At 35.9% G+C, this 22,008-nt stretch overlaps 1 protein-coding gene across 13 annotated transcripts in view; it reads right to left on the bottom strand.

Moving 5' to 3' along the window:
* LOC126871575 (glutamate receptor ionotropic, NMDA 2B) overlaps window positions 1-22,008 on the bottom strand; it is a 320,578-nt gene that overhangs the window by 41,323 nt on the left and 257,247 nt on the right. For all 13 annotated transcript variants that reach the window (XM_050630551.1, XM_050630543.1, XM_050630554.1 and 10 more), the window contains one exon: window positions 10,820-11,049. In XM_050630551.1, coding sequence (XP_050486508.1) covers window positions 10,820-11,049 — 230 coding nt within the window. The remainder of the gene's footprint in view (window positions 1-10,819; window positions 11,050-22,008) is intronic.

Genomic DNA, 22,008 nt, shown 5'->3' with positions numbered 1-22,008 from the left:
AAATTCCCACGGGGTGAAATTATACTCGTAATATCTTTCCAAGATTTAATATTTGAGTATGTTTTTAGACGTAGAAAGATTTGTCTCTAGTACTTAAAAATGACCGATTGAACTAATTGTAAGAAGAATACCTTCCCTAAGAAATCAGATAGCAAGGAATCTGATAAATCAGTCTCTCAAAATAATCCGTCGTGTAACTGAAATCAATACAAGCTTGAAAGCAATGCGATAAAACAGAATAAGCTGATTGAAGAATCGAACGCAGGATCGCTCCGTAGAATTATATCAGATTCTTAATTCTCCTAGAAGAAAATGTTGAAAAAGAGAAAAGAACGTGCTACACGTGCTGATTCTTACTCATGGCATTCGTTCCAACAACGTACGTGTCCGCAATGCTCGGTATAACATGAATTTCCATGAGTTAGAAATTGTGAAGGGCCATCGCACAACACCGCAGATTCGAGCAGCATTTTCGTGTAAACGGAGCGCAATCCTCTTGCTGGCGTTTTCGCGAATCGAGTTCGGGGATTAACTCGATGAGAATACCGTGGCCAGGATTAAAACGAGACCACCAGTGGCTGTGGAAATCGATGTAATGCCGGACGATAATATCGGTGTATTTCTATTCGTCCGACCTTTCCGGCGCGAAAGGATGTAGCAAGCGAAAGATGAAAGTAGTCGCGGATTAACAATAATTAATAATAATTAGCGATTAATAAACCTTTCGTATGTCGTACAAATGATGTATCGTAGTTTGAAGAGCTGGAAAATTCGTTAATGATCGGCCGCTGATAGCGGTTTCCGTGTAGATTATGAAATAGACGGAAATGTAGTACGATTTGGTTTGAATGAAATTTTTCTTCATCGTTTTTCTTGATTACTAAATTATGGATATTTATGCATTTGTAAGAAATTTAACGAGGAAATAAATAAAATAAAGTTGGCGGTAAACGTCTGTGTGTTTGAGCAAACCTCGAGAACCGCTGGACAAATTCTGATGCGGTTTTCACCATTTTAAAAAGCCCAGTAATGTTTAAATGCGTGAAGCGATATAACCATAGAGAGCTATGCGTAAATAAAAAATATAAACCAGAGCGACCTTCTTCGCTGTGATCGTGTTTTGCTCATAATGCTGCTGCGACGTAGCGAGGAAAAACGAATATGATTCCTCCTCCGAGTACTCTCGGAGTCTTTCTCTTTTCAACGTGCAGCATATCAGAAGCTTCACGACTCCGTTGTGCGATTCTATACAGTCAGGTATTTCTCATAGTACGAATAACAGACTTTGATTCAGTGTTAAGCAGCTTTTTATTGGTTACTTTGATTGTCAATTCGATTTTAAGTTTGAGCCAGTAAGTAGATTCTTTATCATAGCGTAAATAGTACATTTTTCACAACATTGTTGTCATAAAAAGCTTGAGCTAGCTGTAAGAAGCTTTCCAGTTATTTTCGTATTCGTCATTTTATCGAATAAACGTCTCCGTCCATATATATATACATAATTTTTTATTTTATCGTAACGTGATTGTAACGTTACCGACCTGAACGATTACCCATTACGCCGAGAAAGAAAGCGAATGTACGTAGGTCACACATCGAAAGCTACAAGAATTCATTTATCCATTCATTTATCATAGTAATAATGAAACTGACCAAGAAAGAGAATTTCGATTATCGAATAATAGAAAGAGAATTGCTTTACAAAGAGAAAGAGAGTCCTCTGTTAAGCGAAACAATCTATCTATCTGTTAGCAGTATTAGGAGAGAAGACGAGCAATTCGAATTGAAAGGACAAAATGTTCCTGGTTTGTGGCTCGATAAAGAGCATTACACTATGTACTATGATTCATCCATAAAGTATAGAAATAAGAGTTCAGTTTCTACTATGGTACTATGTTTGTTGTCTGTCGATATCGTTCAACTCTAAAGTAGAGAGATGAATCAAAAGGTGTGCGTTATTCGCAAGGGAAGAACCTATCTCTTTAAACGTAAAATTCGTCTTGTGCCGTTCGATAGTTTTATAATATTTAGTAAGCGAAACAAGTTTCTCTTCGAGTCTATATTTCTTCTAAGAGACGTAGAGTATGATATATGTACGTATACGTGTGTACATAAAAAATGGAGACGCGTGAAACGAAATTATGCCGAAGGAATTCATAGTAAAAATTCATAGTGAACGGCGTTATAATAAATAAAACATTCCATGAAGCTATTATTTTCAATTGCATCGTACACTTCACGCTACGACGTTACTATAAAACATCTAATACTCGAGTAAACACTTTGTAGTAACTTTATCCATTCTCTTATGAACTCAAGATATTTATCTAAATCGATGAAAACGATTTTTTGCATACTACAACGTCCTAAATATATTTTCATTTCTGTGATTCAGAACTACTAACACGGAATCAACTAGAAATATTATTGACATAGTATGAAAGAAACTTCGAGTCTTTCAGGGTACACGCTGATCTTACACATTAATACGTTAGGACCAAACAAGGCGTTCAAGCGATCACGTTTGCCGGAAATTTAATGGCCGCTTGAGTAACGTAGTTCTTTTGAAGTAGTTCCTTTACCCTCTCTGCGCGCGTTTTATACAAAATATTGCGGAGAACCCGAGGAAAATGTTATTGAGCGTGAAATCTTAAAAACTTGGTTTACCAGGAAAAATTTATATTCAAGAAATCTGCGGATATGCCAGACACATGCTTCGATTTCGTTCGATTAAAAATTTCGATGTATTGTGCTGTCGTTATTCTCTTTACACGAATCACAGAATCCATGTTTTTTGTTTGTTTGTATCTGAGAATAGCTTTTAGCTTAGTTTATTTTAATTTCGTTGTCTTCTCTTAAATTAAAAGTCACATTAAAAATTCAACAGATTATTTTTCAGTATCGACAGAATTAATTCTCTCCCTATACAAATTAAGATAAAAATTTTCTTTACAACTTTTATTTACAGTGTTATTATTGCATCCAGTATATTCTATTTATATCATCAGAGATTATGCACAATTTATCTAATTTAATAAAAGAAATCATCATCAAGAAATGAATTCTTCTCTCCTCTGAAATTTTCCACTGAAATCGCGTTTCGAGCGAACATTTCAGCTGCTATACCGGAAATTAAAAGACAATGGCAAAAGAAAAAACAAGGAATTCGAGTAACGTTCCACGTTAAATCTCATATCGTTTCATCGCTCGCAAGTTCACCGCTCCTGGTGTCCTAAATTCAACCTCTATCTCTAGCGAAGGCTATGATGAGCCCGCCCGTGTATCTTTCTCCGCTCGATTTAATTCTAGAATCCCTCGTTCGCAATGATACATGAGACGTCTGATGCATCTGGCAAAAGTGTGACTGCCAATGCAGCTGAATTCTTTTATATAAGAGCAAACCAAACGTAAACGGAACGTGTCGTTCGAGTAGATTAAAAACCACCCTCGCGTGTAGTTGAACCTCCTATTCTTACTATTGATATATTTTTAAAGAGATACATCGGTTCGCGGGTAGGTGTTTTTTCAAAATGAATAAATTCAACGAGGCCATTTTTTCGATATTTTAATTCGATATTTATGTCATAATGTTAGAATTTAATCTCGGAATTAAGATTAATAATCTGTGGAAGACACAATGTTTATGTTGAAATAATATTATGTGCAATTTATTAAACAATTATTACAGGAAACATAAGTGTGTTGTGGAATGTAGACAGTTGGCTACTTATTCTCAGACTGGCTGGCTTAGTGACCCATGGCCCTTGAAAAGGTTTCGAACCCCACTCTCTATGCAATAAAGAGTGTGACCTGTGTAGATGTCTGTGTGGCGTCACATGTGCCACGGAACCTTCTAGTAGCTTCTCGACGTGCCCAATGTTCCATCCATATCCTTACGCTTCTTCCGCCGAATTCTCGAAAGGGCATACACGCGCTAGCCGCCGCGATACATCTCACGAACGCACGCTAGTGGGGTATCGCTGGGCAACGAAGGGAAGAATCCGTTCGATCAATCACCTCATCTGTATGCGATTAATATCGTTGTATTCCAACACATAACACTTATTGTCCTCTATCGAATTATTTCCTAATAAACTGGTAAAAAATATTGCGATCGAGTAAAACAATCTCTTTCAGATGTTAGAAGAAATTCTCATCACGATAGAGATCTATTTTCTAAGGAATTTAAATTACCTTTCTGTGAATCGAAATTTATTTTAAAACATTGTCTCCTATCAAACACATTGTTTGCAGACACGGTAGACATCGGTGATCCGCGTTATTATGTTTCTATAATCATTGAAATAAGACAAATTTCATTGTCAGAAAAATGAGAGCAAATACAATATGATATTTTGCAAAAATTAAAATCTTGTTAATACAATTTTCTATTTTACATCTATTTTATTTGCTATAGAAACACGTGGAAGTCTAATTATTCCCTTGTATCTGTATAAAAGTGATTCGTATAAAATGGTGTTTTGTTCTCGTTCGTACTCTCGCAGCGACACTAACTATCGATGTCGAGCAGGAAGACCATTTTCAAGGCGAATGGCATCGAAATAAATTGATTCTCGTCGTTGGAAACTCCGGTACTTGCTGTATCTCCATTAACCTTATCTCTTTTCTTAGATTTGTTTTGCAGTATCTTCATTCTTTCCTTTTCTATGCACACGATTCTACAAACATGGAAACGTTCCACTCTAAGGAAATCCAAAGAGAGAAGAATCGGTTTTGCCTTTAGAGACTCGGTTACGCCGTCCAATGATCGAACAAGGGACGAGAGTTTACGTTTACTCCGAAAGAACTTCGAATATGCCAAAAGCTTCGCTCCTGGGAAAGGACCCTGTTACCTAAAATGTTTCCTCCTTGCTGCTCAAGCCCCTAATATCGAAATCCATTTTCGGAATAGAACATAAGACCAGTTTCTTCTGAATGAAATTGAGCGTAAGGGTATTTCCTTCTTGTATGAATATACCAGAAAATATCGAAAAATTTATCCTATTTTGTTCTTTTATTAAGCGACGATGAAATACTTGGTGCAAAGTTTGAGAAAGATGCGCAAAATTTATGGTTTGTGTCATTATTTAATTTCTTTTGTTTGTTTCGTTGATTGATGAACCTATGTACTGCTTCATTTATGAGTTCTTAATTAATGAATTATAAAAGCTTTTGGATTCCGGAAACTCCAGAAATGTAAATATTATACACCTACTCAGAAGATACGTATGATCGATCAAAAGCTTCTTCATAATTTTTGTTATTAATTACAAATTACTACTACAGATGTCAATATGTTTATTCGATATTCTTTTATTCCTGTAGATCTGACGTGCTTTCTAGCGTAATTAAATTTTAAGTTACATAATTTATTTCCCAATTCTTAGGTTCTACGTGTCAGTTATCGTTAGATTTTATGACACGCAGTGATTCTAAACTTCCACAAACACGAACAAACGTGATAGCAGAAGTGAAAATGAAGTTGAAGAAATTTAAATTTGATCCTTTGAATCGAAACGTTTCCTTGAATACCTCCCCTCCCTCCTCCCACAAAAAAAAGAAATAGAAAGAAAAGAAAACGCGTTTATACGGTAAACGAGTGGAATGGAAATCGAGGAAAATTGCAAATTTGCCCGGATGAATTCAAATATTTAAGGATACAGATTTAGATTTGAATCGATACTCGACAGAGTGGGTCGATGTTTTTATTTGGAAACCATTTAAATATCTGTGAGCGTTCTGTGACCAGTGCACGAGCTTCGAGTAAATACAAGCGAACAGAACCAATCATAACCGCAGCTCGGGCAATTTTCAACCTTCCCGTGCCGCTTCTGTCGTGACTCTTTCAATTACAGCGATTCCATCGCTAACTCGGCCACGAGCGAGCATTCAACCGGGTTCGCGATATTCCTTTTTTCTTCCTCTCGACCAGGCCGCTTTCTTTTCGACCTTGTACTTTATCCGACAATCGAAATTTTTAATTACACCGCGCAGGGAAATAATCTCGAGCAAACCACGGACTTCCTCAACCTCCGCTTTCTAATTATCCGCGAAATAACGCAACCTTCCAGGTGACACTTGTCGACAAGGACGAAATTGTATGGCGATGAAAGAAAGTAAAACTTTGTAGACAGTTTCCCTTTCGCAATTATGAAAGGAAAGTTTTCGATGGGAAAAATTCAAAGGGAATTCGTTCAAAGGAATGAACCGGGTTTAAGTATTCCGTTGACTTAAATTAATCAATCGAACGCCTGCGTGTTTCTACTTAGAAACTAATTTTCTTCAGGGTTTTGAAATATTTCACCATTTAGATCTCATTAGTATGAATTATTAATATTCTCTAAATAAAATTCTTCATCCGTTTCGTGGGATTTTATACAAGTGAAAATATATATAGAATATTGTCTATGGTAAATATCAGTACATAGGTATTATTACAGCAAATTACTTGTTTTGTATTAAAAATATTTATATTCAGAGCATCGAATACTTGCAGAGTTAATTCGTAACTGAGTAAATCCCTTTGGTTTCAAGTTTACAATTTCAGAAAGAAACAAACAAGAACTACTTGTCCAACGATAATCCTTCATTTTCACATGCCGTTCCTGTTTTTATAGAAAGAAATCCATAGGAAAATTTTCATCTAAAACATAAAGATATTTATAATTATAATTTGGAATCGATGACGTCGATCGCGTTAAATTTCTTGGCGTCACTTTGAAGTTGGGGACTTGTTTAATTCGACCTTGCAACCTAGAGATTCCCTTCACGTTATCCTTAATTCAAGGAATCTGTCGTGAGTGGAAGGTCGAGGAACTCGGCTAGGCATCGCCTCGTGGTTGAATGTTCAACGACCCCAGGGGTGACGTTGGGCACGCGCATAACTCTTGGCTGGCGCCAGTCAACTTTCATGACCCTGAAGTCTCACAAGTCTCTCGATCATGATCAGGTTTATGTTTATCTATTATTTACTATTACCTATTTGTTTGTTTATTACCTATTTATTGTGACATTCTTAGATGACGAAAAGAATCTTTGAAAAGAATTTAATATGCGAAGAATGTTTCTTAAGAATAAATAGATATACTTGAAAACATTCGCTCTGTTATTTTGAATGTGATTGTGTAAGCTACATAAACGTATTTATAATTAAAAGCGGCGTACTTTGCAGGAAAAATTTATCAGAATAATTCATAAAAATTCCTAATTTTAGCATGTTGTTTAAACAAATGGAGACAGTTATACTTTCCAAAATATTCCGGAAGATGTGTTTCCAACCCTAACTTTAAGGGTCGTTTTCATCTTTTAAATGTAGACGATTCTCAAGAAAAATTCAATATAAGTTATAAATTCTAATATCTATGAAAGGACAAGCTTGTGTTGCGACAAGCAACAGAGAACATTTATCAAACTGTTAATATACTGACAAAGATAATAAAATTCCTGAATAAAATATTGAATAAAATGAAATATAACCTTGAAATTCGTAAAATGGATGTTCTGTTGCTCAAGCTTATCGAAAGCTCCGTGAGAAAAATGTACGAACCACAATTGAGAAATAGTACAAGTAATGCGATATTCGAATCGAAGTTATTTTTCGCAAGAAACTTCTTACATGATACACGTTGTAGTTTAACGTGCACGTTCGATCAATTGGCGTGGAAAATTGATTCGCGTTTAATCCATGTCATGAATTTCGTTTCGGTCTCACGCACGCGTCGATCGCATTCCTCCGCGAGAGGAATTTCAATTTCTGAAATCGTTCCGTTGTCAACTGGTTACTGTCGAGTTAGTCGTGCGTCATTCTTGAAGTTCGTGTTTACGGTTCAACAATTTTCGAGTTATTCCACGCGATGTAGTCGTCGAAATCGATTCATTATTCGCGATCACGACCTTACGAATCGAATTGCTTTTAATGCCTTTGCCTATATTGTCCTCGAAGCATCGAAGCTTTCCTGCAAAACGCATTTTCCGTTACGTTCGACATATTTCGTAATTTCGTGGATTTTGATCGCGTTTTATAAAATCTCTGGTTGTGAAAATGTGTCATATACAAATTTATGCAAATTGACATAATTAGGGAATATGGGGATGGAAAATTCGGGACCGAAGCATGAAGAACTTTTTGAATATCTGTCGTAATTAGACTGTGGATTTTTATGTATATTCACGTTTTCGACAATACATTTGAGAAAATAGAACCTCGATAAAAAATTGTTTTACCCACCAAGCACTATACAAAGCACTACACTTTGATTTTATATATTTTTTCACATCATGTATATTTTATGCAATTTTGCGCTTTCAAATTTTCTATGAACGTGAATGTGAATAAGAATTCATATAGTCCAGTTGTAACGTTTGGTACGATTTAATGGAGTAATTTGTAAGTTTCCAATTACACAGGAATAACATCTATGTGAGCCAATAGGTCAAAGCGCTCGTTCCACTTTCCGAGATTTTCTAAATTTTAGATGCTTATCGTATCAACGCTGTATCGTATACAATCTCATTAATTTTCTTTACTTTTTATTCTGTGAAGTTACGGACTCGTACAATATAAATATTTAGAACACATATAGAGGGAAGTTTTAGCGTTCTTTGTAACATGTTTAAAGACTCCTAAACAATTTATAGAGTTCTTGAAAATTACCGACGAATTTCATTAATTTTAAAAGAAATCTACTTTTCTCAATCGAATCATTGTTCCAGCAAATCAGTGATATAACTAAAGAGTATTTAAAATTTCCACGCCCTTCAGGCCTTTTTCCAAACAATTCTCACTTCCCATTCTTTCACGAAGAAACAAAGAAACGTACTACCTGAGTGACAAGTAGCAACCTCTAATTCGTTTCCGAGTTTCACGTTAATCGAGATATTTGTTGCATTTAAATAAACGTTCCAGCAACAAGAAACGATACAAATTTCAGCGAAGCTGGCGGAACGTTAATACAGAGGAACGGAACGCGAAAAAACAATGACGTTCGCGATAAGAAATCCTCGAAAGGATAGGAATGGAAAGAATAATAGCGAGATCCGGACAGCTGCCAGCCGAAATTGAATTTTCCTCGTGGATTTCGCGACATGAACTGCGAAGTTGCGAATTGAACTCGCTCGCTTTGTCTCCCATTTCTATTTACCTCTCTCAGTTACAGTGTCGCAATTCCAGCAAACTGATTAGTGGTAACTACTGAATGCATTTAAGTTGTCGTATAACATAGGTGCAACGAAATCTGTGGATTCCAAGCGTCGCACTCTGCGTCGTGTTAACAGCCTCTTATTTTCCAGATGAAAAATAACAAAGTTCATGATTCACATACGATCGGATATTTTAATTATCGTTGATTTTTTAGTTTCTAATTGGTATGTATTTATGGAGGTGTTTTTACGAATGTCTAATTTATCTAGAATTATGTTATTAGATAGCTAAATTAGTTCTAGTATTAGATGTTTTTCTAACAGGTACCTAAGTACTCTAATCTCAAATAAATTCCTGTTTTATGATTTAAAAAAAAATGATGTCTGTAATTTTGCTTGATTTAGTTAAATAATCAAAATTATTTTAATAAACGAATATATCTGTAAATAAACGTTGGATTTTGTTCAAATATATTTCGCAAAAATATGAAAAATTGTTTTCCAAAAGAAGATTAAGCGGCAAAGCTGATTTACTTTTTCGATTTCGATTCAACATTTTATAATTTTAATACGCCTTCTGTAAGCTTCCTGTTCCATAATATCTCCCTGTATTTTTACACATTTTCTAATATTTGTCTCCTTTATGAAGCTCACAGGTCTAAAATTAAAAAATAATCCACTAGTACTGCAAACGTACGTTTCTCGTGCTTCAACGGAAAACTTAACTATATTAGACCCGTTGCGAAGGTCTTCCCAAGTATAATTTCGATCCAACAGGATTCCTTGCAAAATTAAAGCCAGACTTCGCGAAGGCAGTCCCTTGCGTGAGTGCAAGGGAAAAAGCGTCGAGTTCAAATGTAGCGACTAACTACGTTAACACGTTGCAAACGAGCCCGTCGGGGAGCATTATCTAAACGAAGGGCTTACCTTCCGGGAACCTAGATAAATTGCCGTTTATTATCTCGAAGAAGAGATATTTATAGATTACAATTTCTGCAATCCTTGCATAGTACTACACTTGGATATATCGAAAATTATGCTTGATGAAATTACATTTGAAAGTCTTCGAATGATTTGAACAAGATATCGCTGTTTAGAGTCTACGTTTGACCTATTAAAATTGAGTCCGAGGAAAATTTAATTAGAGATTAATTATTGAAAATTTGATTGGCAAAGATATTTTTAAACAATATCATTAATATCATTTAAAGAATGTCACGAGTAAGATGACGTCTTCTTTGAAATTCGTTAAGCTTGTTTCTTCCTTAAATTTTAATTTTTCATGATTCAAAAAAACAAGTTTTTAAATTTCCGTTCCCCGAGATTTCCAACGAATATTCACCTTAATATTTCCCTGCTGTCCACCCTTAACGTTCCTCTCCCTCTATCCTCATAAATAACACGAAAATAAAACTTCTCCCTATATTTCTTTTTCGTCTTATCTCCCTACTGCATCCTGTCTCCCTAAAGAGCGAACAAAAATAAAAACTGACCGACGGGTCAGGTCCGGTGTATAAAAGCTCTCGAACCTAAGTTTCACGCAGAGGCGTTTAAAGGGAAGAAAATTGATAATACCGGCATGGGTGTCAGTATTTTCCGAACTGTTTAGCGTACATGAGAGCAAAGATCCGGGCTTCATCGACCGACGAAGATTTCAACGACAAAAAGGAAGCGAACTTACTCATCCATGTCGGAATCTTTGGCTACTCGACAGTGAACACCACGATCCACCAGACATTTTCCGGTCACAGGATCTGGAGGCGCGAGATTGATGTAGGGCGGCTCCTCCAAGAAGGTTATTTTCAAATAAAACTTCTCCGGCACTCCTTGCGGTGGTGTATGAGTTTTTCCTGGCCAGACGATGTCCTTGATGTCCAGACCTTCCTTCTTCCAGGATTTCCACACGCCGATCTGTTGCCACAAATGAGACGAAAGATTGATAAATCAGAAGGTTGTTTCGCTTGATAGATGATACGTAATACTGGCTATCGCGGAGACACGTGTTCCTGAGCATTTCTCTTAATACAACGTCCATTTTTCTTTGTACTTACAGTCGACGACAAAAATAAATGGGCTGGTAGTGGGAAAAGGGATCAACCAAGTTTCGTTAAATATTGCTTGTTTGCGCAAAGATGTAAATATTAATTTTCATTATTTACCAAATAGCCCATGCACTATAGGGATGTACAATAAATGAAACTTGAATTTATAACGCTATTTATAATTCGATCGAACTTCATTGATATCTACTGTCACTGCCTGTCCACTTACATTTGTCCTGTATGTATTTTTATGCATATATTTCACTGTATGTATGTAATCTGTGCGACAGGAAGATAGTTTTGCTATTCCGTTTAGTATCAAATACACGTTAACGTTTTATACTATTTGAGACTTGTCTATGATTGAGAGAAAATATCCAGGAGCCGACGTTTACAAGTATTGGTGGGGTTCCGATGGCACGGTATTCATATTTTTTATCTTGCAATCAGTGCCATTTTTTAATTTCGCACATTATTTTCTGAAATACTTTTTACGCGGAATCTTATTCCCCGATTGACCTTTCAACGTTAATCGGCAATAATTGCCACCAATTGCTTCATTTAACGCAAACACAATGCATCGTTAATTTCGGATAAGAGATTACTTAACCCTTATCATTCCAATTGGAAACGAAGCTGTCAAACGCAAGACAGCATTGGAGTGATAAGGGTTAATTTCGTGATAGTTAACAAGTTCAATGATAATAGAATTTCCATTACCTATACGATGTGTCAGTAATTAATTTTCGTACAAATTTTGTCTTTATATCGTACAATTTGATGTATTCCATATTTATAAATTATCGTCAAACACTTTGTACAAATTCTGTAGCTTTTCCCTTCTATCAACTGGAATTTGATATTTAGCGAACGTTTTGAATGAAAAAATACGAGAATATAGAGAGAACAGAAGCCTTGAAAGTATTGATTAACTCGATATTCGCGTTATTGTTGGTGTTTGTGAAAATATATCATTTTAATACACGAAACCTATCTATCAAAATGCCAGTATAATAAGAGAGTTTAATTTAATATGAATGGTATAAAAAGTACAAACATTAAATTTATGAAAATATTTTCCGACGTTTTATAACCAGTTCACTTTTATCTCTGTCAGGCGATTATTTATCGCGTGCTTATAAATATGACAAACAATATACCTATTTATAACCGTAATACGGTTAATTATGGAGAAGTTCAGAACACGTTCGTTACAAATTATTTTTTTTTTTTTTATCAACAGACTGTTATTTCTTTCGGAGGAAATAAAATCGCCAGAATTATGGAAGCTGGATTTCAAGTGCGGTCAAAGAATACTGCGACGTTTGTCCTGACTCGACAGTTCGCGAATCGTTTGTAATTTGTTCAGCATGCGAAAAATCGTGATCCTGAGTTTAGCTTCCACGTTGCATCAGCAAACTCGACAAACTAAATAAAAGTTCAACGCGTACTATGCAAACGCGTTGTAAATTTTGCTCCTTCTCTTTCCCTTTTCAATGCAAAATGTGCCTGTGGAGTTACGATATTTATTCAAAAAATTCCTATACTTCCATAAAATTTTCTATTGATAAAATCTCTTTTGTATCTTTTCAGTTACCGTGAACAGCGTAACCGGGCCAGTAACCATAGACTCTACGTATAAATCATTTTTCAGCACCACTAACCCAAACAATTTGTCAATGTTGCAATCATCCTACTACAGAACCCGTGGTTACTGGTCCAGTTATGCTCTTCAAGCTGTTCGTTCTGCTCTCTAATTTCTGCCAACGATACTTCATACTTGAGAATAGTTGCTATCTCGATTTCGAGCTAATTGTGAGAAACGATGCAGCATTGTCATAGAATGTTATCCATAGCGTAGACACGATACAACATTATCGTGTTTCTGTTGTGCGGAAATAAGGGGAATGTATAATTAGCGGAATCCACAAGGGCTCGAGCTGCTCGTCCGATTTAATTACAAAGTTTCACTCTAGATTACCGCTATTCGTCGCGACATATCCTGCCTTTCGACTCGGAAGCAGGATGGATCTTATACCACACTCTCATTGAACAAACAGCGAGGAATTCTCTATTGGTGTCTCATTTTTCTTGAACACGTTGCTGTCTAACGTTCGCGCATATTCCTTCGCGTTACTGTTGTCAGTAATAAAATCTGCTACTTGTTACTTGTTTTCGCTCAAAGCGATACAAATGTGAAAAATAAGAAACACATAGCAACACGACAAAAACAAATACTCGTTCGATGTATACCGATTAGTTGCTGGTAACAAATGCTTTGGAATCGGAAGAAAATCCAAATATTCCTTTGATTACGTTGCTTTCGCGTGAACGTGAATGTTTCTAAAAATTGAAATTTGTCGCGTACCGTTTGAAACACGAAGCGGCAAACGTGCAATAAAAAGTTCCTCGTTGCTGCTTTAGCGAAGGTGCAATTTTAACTTTCAGCTATCGCGATAGCATTTCGCGTGCGATTTATTAACACGCAGTGGTTTTTATAAAGTATTTACTCTCCGTTGTCAGTATGCTCCGAAAAGTTTGAAACACGTACGTATGTGCGTATATTCGATCGAATTCGCTGGAACAGGCTGATGCAAATATTTGTCAGTTTTCGATATTTTCCAGCATTATTTGTTCCGGTGGTGGAAAATCGATACTATTTTATTTACTTTATGCACGATTGTGTATTCTTTCTTGCCAAGTTTCAGAAAAGGCCAAAATAAAAAGCTTGGTAATATGCAATGTCAATTCGCGTTGCAATTTATATTTTAAATGTGAGACGGGACATGCTATCCGAAGGTAGAATAGCGTTGAAGTAAAGTACTAAGAAACTTTTTAGCTTGTTATATGAAAAATGAATCTCACGATTTCGGTTGCAATAAAAATAATTTGTTTATTTCAAACCTGTTCAAGGCATGTTAAATAATTTTCAAACGTTGTTAACTTTTTCATTCGCAATTAAAGAACTTATCAAACTCATAACTAACTTAATTAGGGAACTCGAAGACGAATCAACAAAAGCGTCTTCACTGGCGAGTATAATTGGAAGACTAAGGATTATAATGGCGTAACTCCACTACTAGTTTTCTTAAAATAACATTCCGTGTTTATCATTATAATAAATTCATTATATTTTTTTCAAGCCATGAGAACTCATCGCAGCAAACAACGAAGTTACAACTTAATTAATTAGCGAACTCGAGGGATGAAACTTTCAAAAGTTGAAATACGTAACTAAATTCGCATTCTCGATACACATACACTATGATTTTTAAGCCGTTACTTACTTGTATCTCTTTTCATTCTCTTAAATCGAATTATAATATTATGGTTAGTATGATATAAATAATTGTGTTCCTTAGAGATTATTTTAAAAGTGTAACAAGAATGAAATATTCGAGAACTCTGATATTTCTAGTATTAGAAATCGACGCAAATAAATAACAAATTAGAAACGACGTTCTCAGCTACGTAATACGATCTGTTTCGACCAACTGTATTCTGACCATGTGAAAACATCGTGGATACGAGGTTGGCGAATACGAATTGAAAGTAGACGATCTATCGACCGTATCGTTTTGCCCAGATCGCATCGACCCGAATTTCCGTGGAATTTATTTAACAGCGGGTCAAATGAAATTGCCCCTCTGGCCGGGGAATTCCTCTTTAAAGGGAACAACCCGCGAGAAAACGTCATATATTTTCGACGAACAATAGAGAGGCCAGAGTTGTGCAGAATTTTCGAACGAAACTTCACAATCTGTGGACGAAGTGGAGGGAAAATTGCGAACGAGGTGAGAAAGAGACCATCTGCAAGTTCATCGTCGTTACGAATATGTAATAGGAGGAGAAAGAGGGCGTCTCCTGTGTGCGATCGGCCGACATTCGAATATTGGAATCCGATACAGATACAGGTCGAACGTGTCGCGATGAAAATTCATTCGCGCCACCTCCGCATCTCTTCATCCGACTCAGCATCATCGATTCCAAGGCAAATGGCAATTTTTTAACACTCTTTTCGGCCATGGAATAAATCGACCAGCAATTTTTCGCGTCAGATTCTGTTCAGATCTCTCAGCTTCTCGGACAGAATTCTCTGTCTCAGAATAGTTCTCGGAAGAAGAAGGAAATGAATGCCATATGAAAAAATAAACAGCGTGTTTGTTTCTTACGTTGAGTTTTTAAGAAAAGCTTGGCGAGTTTGCAGTCGTATTTGCGTAGGTCGATTAAAATATTTCTCGATAGTTGAGATATAACGAAGCTATTGTTGGTATATTTTTCAAAGAGTTGTTTCATGGCAATTTTTTATACGAGTAAACGCACAGCGGTTGGATGTTCAGTTATTTGGATATCGAAGTCAGATACATTTGAAGTCAGTTTTCCGATACATTTGAAACGAATGTTGCAACGTAGAATAAAGATTATTTACATGCCAGGAACAGTTAAACCTAAATACAATTTTTCAGGTTAAAATATCGCATAAGTGAATAATAATTGAATGTCAAACGTTTGTTTACAAGTTTTCTATAATAATCATAGTATACGTAATATACATAATAATAATCTAAATTTCAATCAATTCCTAATCAAGATACACGTTTGTAATTATTTAATTATACTGTATAATCCTATTATATTGTATTACATTAATTCTATTAATTACTCAAACAAGTATACCAACAACGTTACTATATAAAAAAGAAAATACGATATCGTATCAGAATCTCTATGATTCGATACAATCGTTAGCTTGTAACGAGTGTTGCCATCCGAAGGGTTCCAGTTGAAATTCAGATTACCAACAGAACGAACGGTATACCGTTTTAGATTTACAGGGCGACACGCTCAGATCCAGCTGCCAACGAAATTAATGTAAATAATGTTCCCTGTCAAGCCGGCTTACTGAGACGGGAGGAAATAGCAGGGTTCGCTAGTACACAGTCATATCTATGCGTCGCTGACCGATGATTAATTCCGTGTGCTGCCTTTCGCGAGTATCATTCCAACCCTCTCATCAGGCTGCAACCAGTTTCTCTTGTTTGTTGGCACATTGGCACGCCACAGTTCGAAATACACGATCGAATAATCGTATTATCTCTATCTAGATCTTGTGTTCGACTGACTGCTTTAATCGCTTTCCAAGATATCCTGTAAACGATCGTCACAAAATAATAAATAATAATAATAAACAGTATGATTATAAAGATTGGCGTTGTTATCGTATTACATCTGTAGCAATGTTTATTATTTTTATCTTCGTCTATCACCTTACTTTTAATGGTGTTCATTCTTATTTATTATTTTACTGTTTATCATTCGTACCATTGTTTTGCTGTTGTTTATATTTACTTGTTAATCGATGGAATATATCGAGCATTTTAGTCGATTCACGAATCTTTTGTACTCTTTAGAGGCTGAGTCACTTACAGACACTCGGTAAACAATGTTCTCGAAATACTCAAATTTCTCATATTTCAAGATATTACTATTGTCTGATATTTCCACTGATAGTACTGAATAGCTTTCCTGCAATTGTGAACCGGAAGACGCAAGTGAGTTGCAACGACGAAATGAAAAGGAATACAGAGCGAAGATAGAAATAGAAGAATTGTATCGATAAGAAAGACAGCGTGGGTAGAATGGAGAAGAAAAATTTTAACAATGAAATGAAACAGGACAGGGGCATCGAAAAGAAAATGTCAGCGACACAAAAAGACAGTAAAAAGATGACAGACGGAATATCACCAGGATACAAGGAAAAATGATGTTTCTATAAGTAAAAATACGTCGAGTATATTGAAAGACGTTTCTGAACGAATACGACTTTCAAATTCTTAGAATATCGTACGATTCTATCCCAAAGGGAACATGTCAGAAATTTGAGAATAGACGATGCAAAGTAGAGCTGCAAAGCTAACTGTGCACATGTGTGCATAACTAGACTTTGTCGTATGCTGCATTAGTACGTACAATATGCTCGGTTTAAATGGAATTAAAATATAACAAAACGAAATTTAAATGCAGGCGACATGTCGGTTGTAAAAGTTCACTTCTCCGGCATGATTTATGCAACAGACGCAAGTAGTTAGTATCCTGACAACGTTTTAATGCCAGCTACAATGATACGCGATAAAAAGTGTAGATTTTTATTTGAAAATATAATTGTGACATTTTCTAACCAGAAGTTTCTATAATTAGGAAATTGAAGATTGACAAAGGCGAAAAAATAATTCCAGTTAGATCAGTTTTATTCCTTACTTACAACATTCGCTCGAAACACTTTTTCTTTTGTCTTCCATATTTCTAAATTAGACACACGCTACACAAACTATGATATATTTTATCGAACAGTTACTCAACTCTCGTTTTAACGAAGTTTCTCTTTTTAACTTGCTACGAAAACCAATGTAAAACCGAAGTATATAAAATACTTTTATAAGATTTTTGTACCAGAGACATCAATTATCTGTCCGCGGTTGCGAGTTCCGCTTACGTAACGAGATCAAATGAAAGAAGAATTAATGATCGACCGCTTAATCACGATCCTCATTACCAAGGAAATGTCGTTAACGAATCGCGTTGCATGTAAATACGAGCCGCTCCTTCCGCTTATCAGGAGTTGTGGCGTATACTCGTGAGATCTAGCGAGAGCGTGAGTAATGGCCTCGATCAATTTTCAGGCTCCATTAACAGTGAATATCAGAGAAACGAACGGCGACGAAGGCGATCGTGTAGCAACCGGACGTCTTTTCGCCGACGCGACGTCTTCCTGATAAGCTTTGGGTAAAGGAAGAATTTAACGAAAGATCCAAAGCTTTTGTCTAGCTCATCGTAAAACGCATAAACTTTTACTCCGCTGAGGAAGTAGCAGGAACCGAGATAAGTTCCTGTTGATGTCAGGAATTTGTAATTTTTTAAGAGAAGAAAATGATGGACCGTACGTTTTCCTGCTCTTTTAAATAATATCTTTGAATCTGTTGCCCTTCTCGCGTTTATATGATCCGAACTGGACATTACATTTTAATAGATATTATTAAAATACACAGGTTTCAAATATTCGGTTTTATTATTCAATGTAATTGTTATACCCTTTGCGCATTCCACGCTCTTTAAGAATAAAATAATTAAAAAAAGGAAGATATCCGAAGAGATACAAACATGGATAATAAGTGGGACAGGAGAATTAGATAAGCGTAGGACGGTTGTTCTTAAGCAATGCTACGAGTGTTATGTAAATTTTCATTTGCATGCAAGACACATTTTTATGGATGATATTGAAATATTTCGATTTTGGTTCCAATGATACCGCTTTTATAAAAAAAAAGAGGTGGGATTGTTAGATGTTAAATTTTCATCACGAGTAGATGACATGTCTTTCTTCAGTTATATGACGAATTGCTCTTTCAGATCCGCTCTGAAGAAGCGAACTGAAATGTTCACGAAACATGGTAATAAACGTAAAAAAATAATAAAATTGAAAGATCTTGAAGAATAGATCCGAAGAATCGCAAATATATATTCCCAAGGTATAAACTGTAATGTCTCTTCCTTATCTTAAGATCATAATTTCACCATGAATAATCTATTACCTGCGAGAACGTGTACATTAATAATTTCAATCGATACTGCTACGAGATACATGATACTGTGTTAAAAGCAATACTGCCCCAAATTCGTGAAAAGATTAATTGGAATTTTATCAACGACGTTATTTCGATAACATACTCTTTCGAGAGTGGTCAGCTTACAACCAAATGCCTGAGGTACTAGGAACCGTGGGTGGAACTTGCCCGAAAGTTTCCATATAGTACGCGATCTCGTTAGAAAGCCGCCGTTAATCACATTCTATTAGCAGTCATACATTAGAGGCGATGTTATGCCTTGTTAGGTAGTTTATTACTCTACCAGACTCCGTAGCATCTGCTGCGCTATATCAGCTCGATAAGAAAGTTCTTCTCTCGCCTCTGTCGCCATTTCGAGCTGTTTAGTGGCTCAATTATCCGTGATGCGACCGATAACGAAGCGACATCCGGTTAATGGACTAAGTAAGCTAATCTGGTCAAATCGCTTGTACAAGTAACAGTGGATTATGGTTAAACGATCAACGTGTAGATCGAATTTTGCTTCGTTTAAGTAGAAATGAAATACGAAATATTACATGTATTATTTTATAAAATATCACGATCGTTCAAATCATTGCGAAGGGATGAAATTTCTAGGAAAAAATTATGATTTTGTTATTTCGATCAGATCCGACGGCTCTAGTGTTAAGCATCATTTTATCTAAAGTAAAGTAAGTAAAATTAAATAGTACTAAAATCTCAGCGTTCAAGCCCATTTTGTATACTAATAAACATATTCATAAGAACACTTGTCGTCTTTCACTTCCCGCCTTGCGTTTTGCAATTTCACTGTACTAAGAGGGCAAAATATAGCATTGGAATTACAAAAAATATATTATTATATAAACAAGAAACAATTCCTCTAAAACAAAATCGTGCATTTTCGATCAGCTGGGTCAAAGAAAACTGTAATTTACTTAGTTAAAGAAATTAATATTCCTAAAACGAGCGAGTCAATTTTCTGTGACCATTGCAATTTTACAATGAAGTTTGAGTTGTATACTATAAATTCCACGCAAAGAACATTTATCTAATTCCTCGATCGTTTCACCGAGAAACGTGGAGTCAATTCAAAGTCGTAAAATGTCGCCTGGAAACCCGATCCACCGCGACGATGTTCGTTCGAGGATGTACGTGGAAAGTTTTGCAGATTAGAGGCCCTGTACTTCGTTGGCCATTCCCGTAACGATTATGGGTGATATCGTCACGATTGGGACGTCGCCAAATGCCCCAACTTCTGTCAAGAACCGCCGGAAGTACTTCACTAAATATATACTTGATGATGTGACTGCCGCAGTAATCCTTGCCTCCACTTTGCATGTAGTCGCTTAGCAGAGTCGATTATCTCTGCGGTGGTTCCGATCATAATTATCCAAAGTATTTGGTGTTTCAAAGTTTGACGTTTGCTTTCATGTAAATTGTTTAGGCGTGTAAATCGAGATATGAAATCAAACGCGGTCGAGTCGCACAACTAAGTTGTGTTGCCAATCAACCGTTCGAAACTCCGATATTTCGTGGTCCACATGTGGGGTAAAATAATATGTAATATTGTATATTATAATATAATGTATGTATATAAAAATATATAATAAAAACGCATTCTTGGCGTTTCAAGCGTGTGACCAATACGCTGCGTTTTGTTGCAGATAAGACGATTGAAACCGGAGAAATTACAAACATGTTATCTATCATCGTCAATGTTTAAAATGTAAAGCATTTAATATTACCAAAGTTATGGAAATTGTACGCGTGTATAATAATGTGAATAATATTTTTGACAAATATATCGATACGAAGTGTGCATGTTTGGAAGTATTAAACGAGTTTAATAAATAGTCCTTATCTTAATATCTTTAATATTTTCTCTCGAACTGCGCACAAAATATGTTGGATTAAATTTAAATGTTTCTTAATGCGCATAATCTTCGTTTAAGTGATTATTATTGTTGGTTTATGTTGATATACTTGTGAGAGTTAAGTAAAAAGGATGGTAGTTTAAGTTTGCAGAATCTTAGTCGAAAGAAAGTTTGATACGGTCTGAGTCGCCAAAACGGGAAAAGTTCAAGCGATTGTTCAACGTTATGACCCTAATAATTTCGAAGTTACCATCTTTATAATTCTTTTTTATGTTTCAGTCGTGACATGCGTCTTGACCGCTGACTATCATTTTAACCTTTTTCCTTAAACTCACGCACAAGTGCAATGATATCAATTTACGTATAAATGTAATTGATACAGAAAAATGATATCATCTATTCTTTTCACGAAATAGGTAGAGCATTTAGAACGTCTTTCGTCTGATAGACACGGTTAATCGAACGATCTTGTTTATCCCTTGTTATTTGGGATTAAACTTCAGAAGGCTTCTAGAACAAAGAAGTCAACTTCTCTCCAAGGTACTTCAGTAAAAACAAGCAGAAGTTCGGTAACATTCAGTTTATTCGCTTCAGCCCTCGCGACACGGATAAAGCCCTCGAACTTCAATAAACTTACGCAAAGTCCTCGCGTTAGCAAGACGCCGATGAAATTCGCACAAATACTTGAAACAGGCAACTATTCGTGACAAAGTTCATTTTTTAAGTTATTACCAAAAATTCTATCCCCGATTGTTTGGCAGTTACAAAGTTACGAATAACGTTCACAGAACTTTCATATTATCGAATTCCATGAAATTGTAACGCTACCGTCTAGATCGAAGTTCGAAATTCGTTCTAAACTAATTCGAAACCGGCAAAATGATGGCTGAAACTCCCTCTAATTTCACATAGTCCACGTGACATTTCACATTGAACAAAAAATCCCTCAGGTCGACGTTAAAACGTGATCGATTTGGCGTAGAATGTCGATACCAGATACTACTAATAATAGATACCAGATTATATACCGCTTTACCACCAATATAACAGTACCGAAATGAATATAATTACTAATATTAATCTGCCTACTAATAATATCAGGTTAGTATCGTTCCTATTACCCGGCATAGTACTCATGACACAAATAATTTTGAATCAATCTATATTACCAGGACGCTATAAAATGATCGACGCATTCCGAACCGCATTCTGTCGCTCTCCGATCATCGGTATACGCTCGATGACTACCGAAACGCCTGAAACACGTCAACTATATCCATGCAAACCATAGGCGAAGCGTCATACCGACCAAATAGGGTTCCCTTCAAATTCACCGACTCAATGAATCAT

The sequence above is a fragment of the Bombus huntii genome, chromosome 1, assembly GCF_024542735.1.
Source record: "Bombus huntii isolate Logan2020A chromosome 1, iyBomHunt1.1, whole genome shotgun sequence".
Taxonomy (NCBI): Eukaryota; Metazoa; Arthropoda; class Insecta; order Hymenoptera; family Apidae; genus Bombus; species Bombus huntii.
This window is presented reverse-complemented; position numbering and strand designations above follow the sequence as displayed.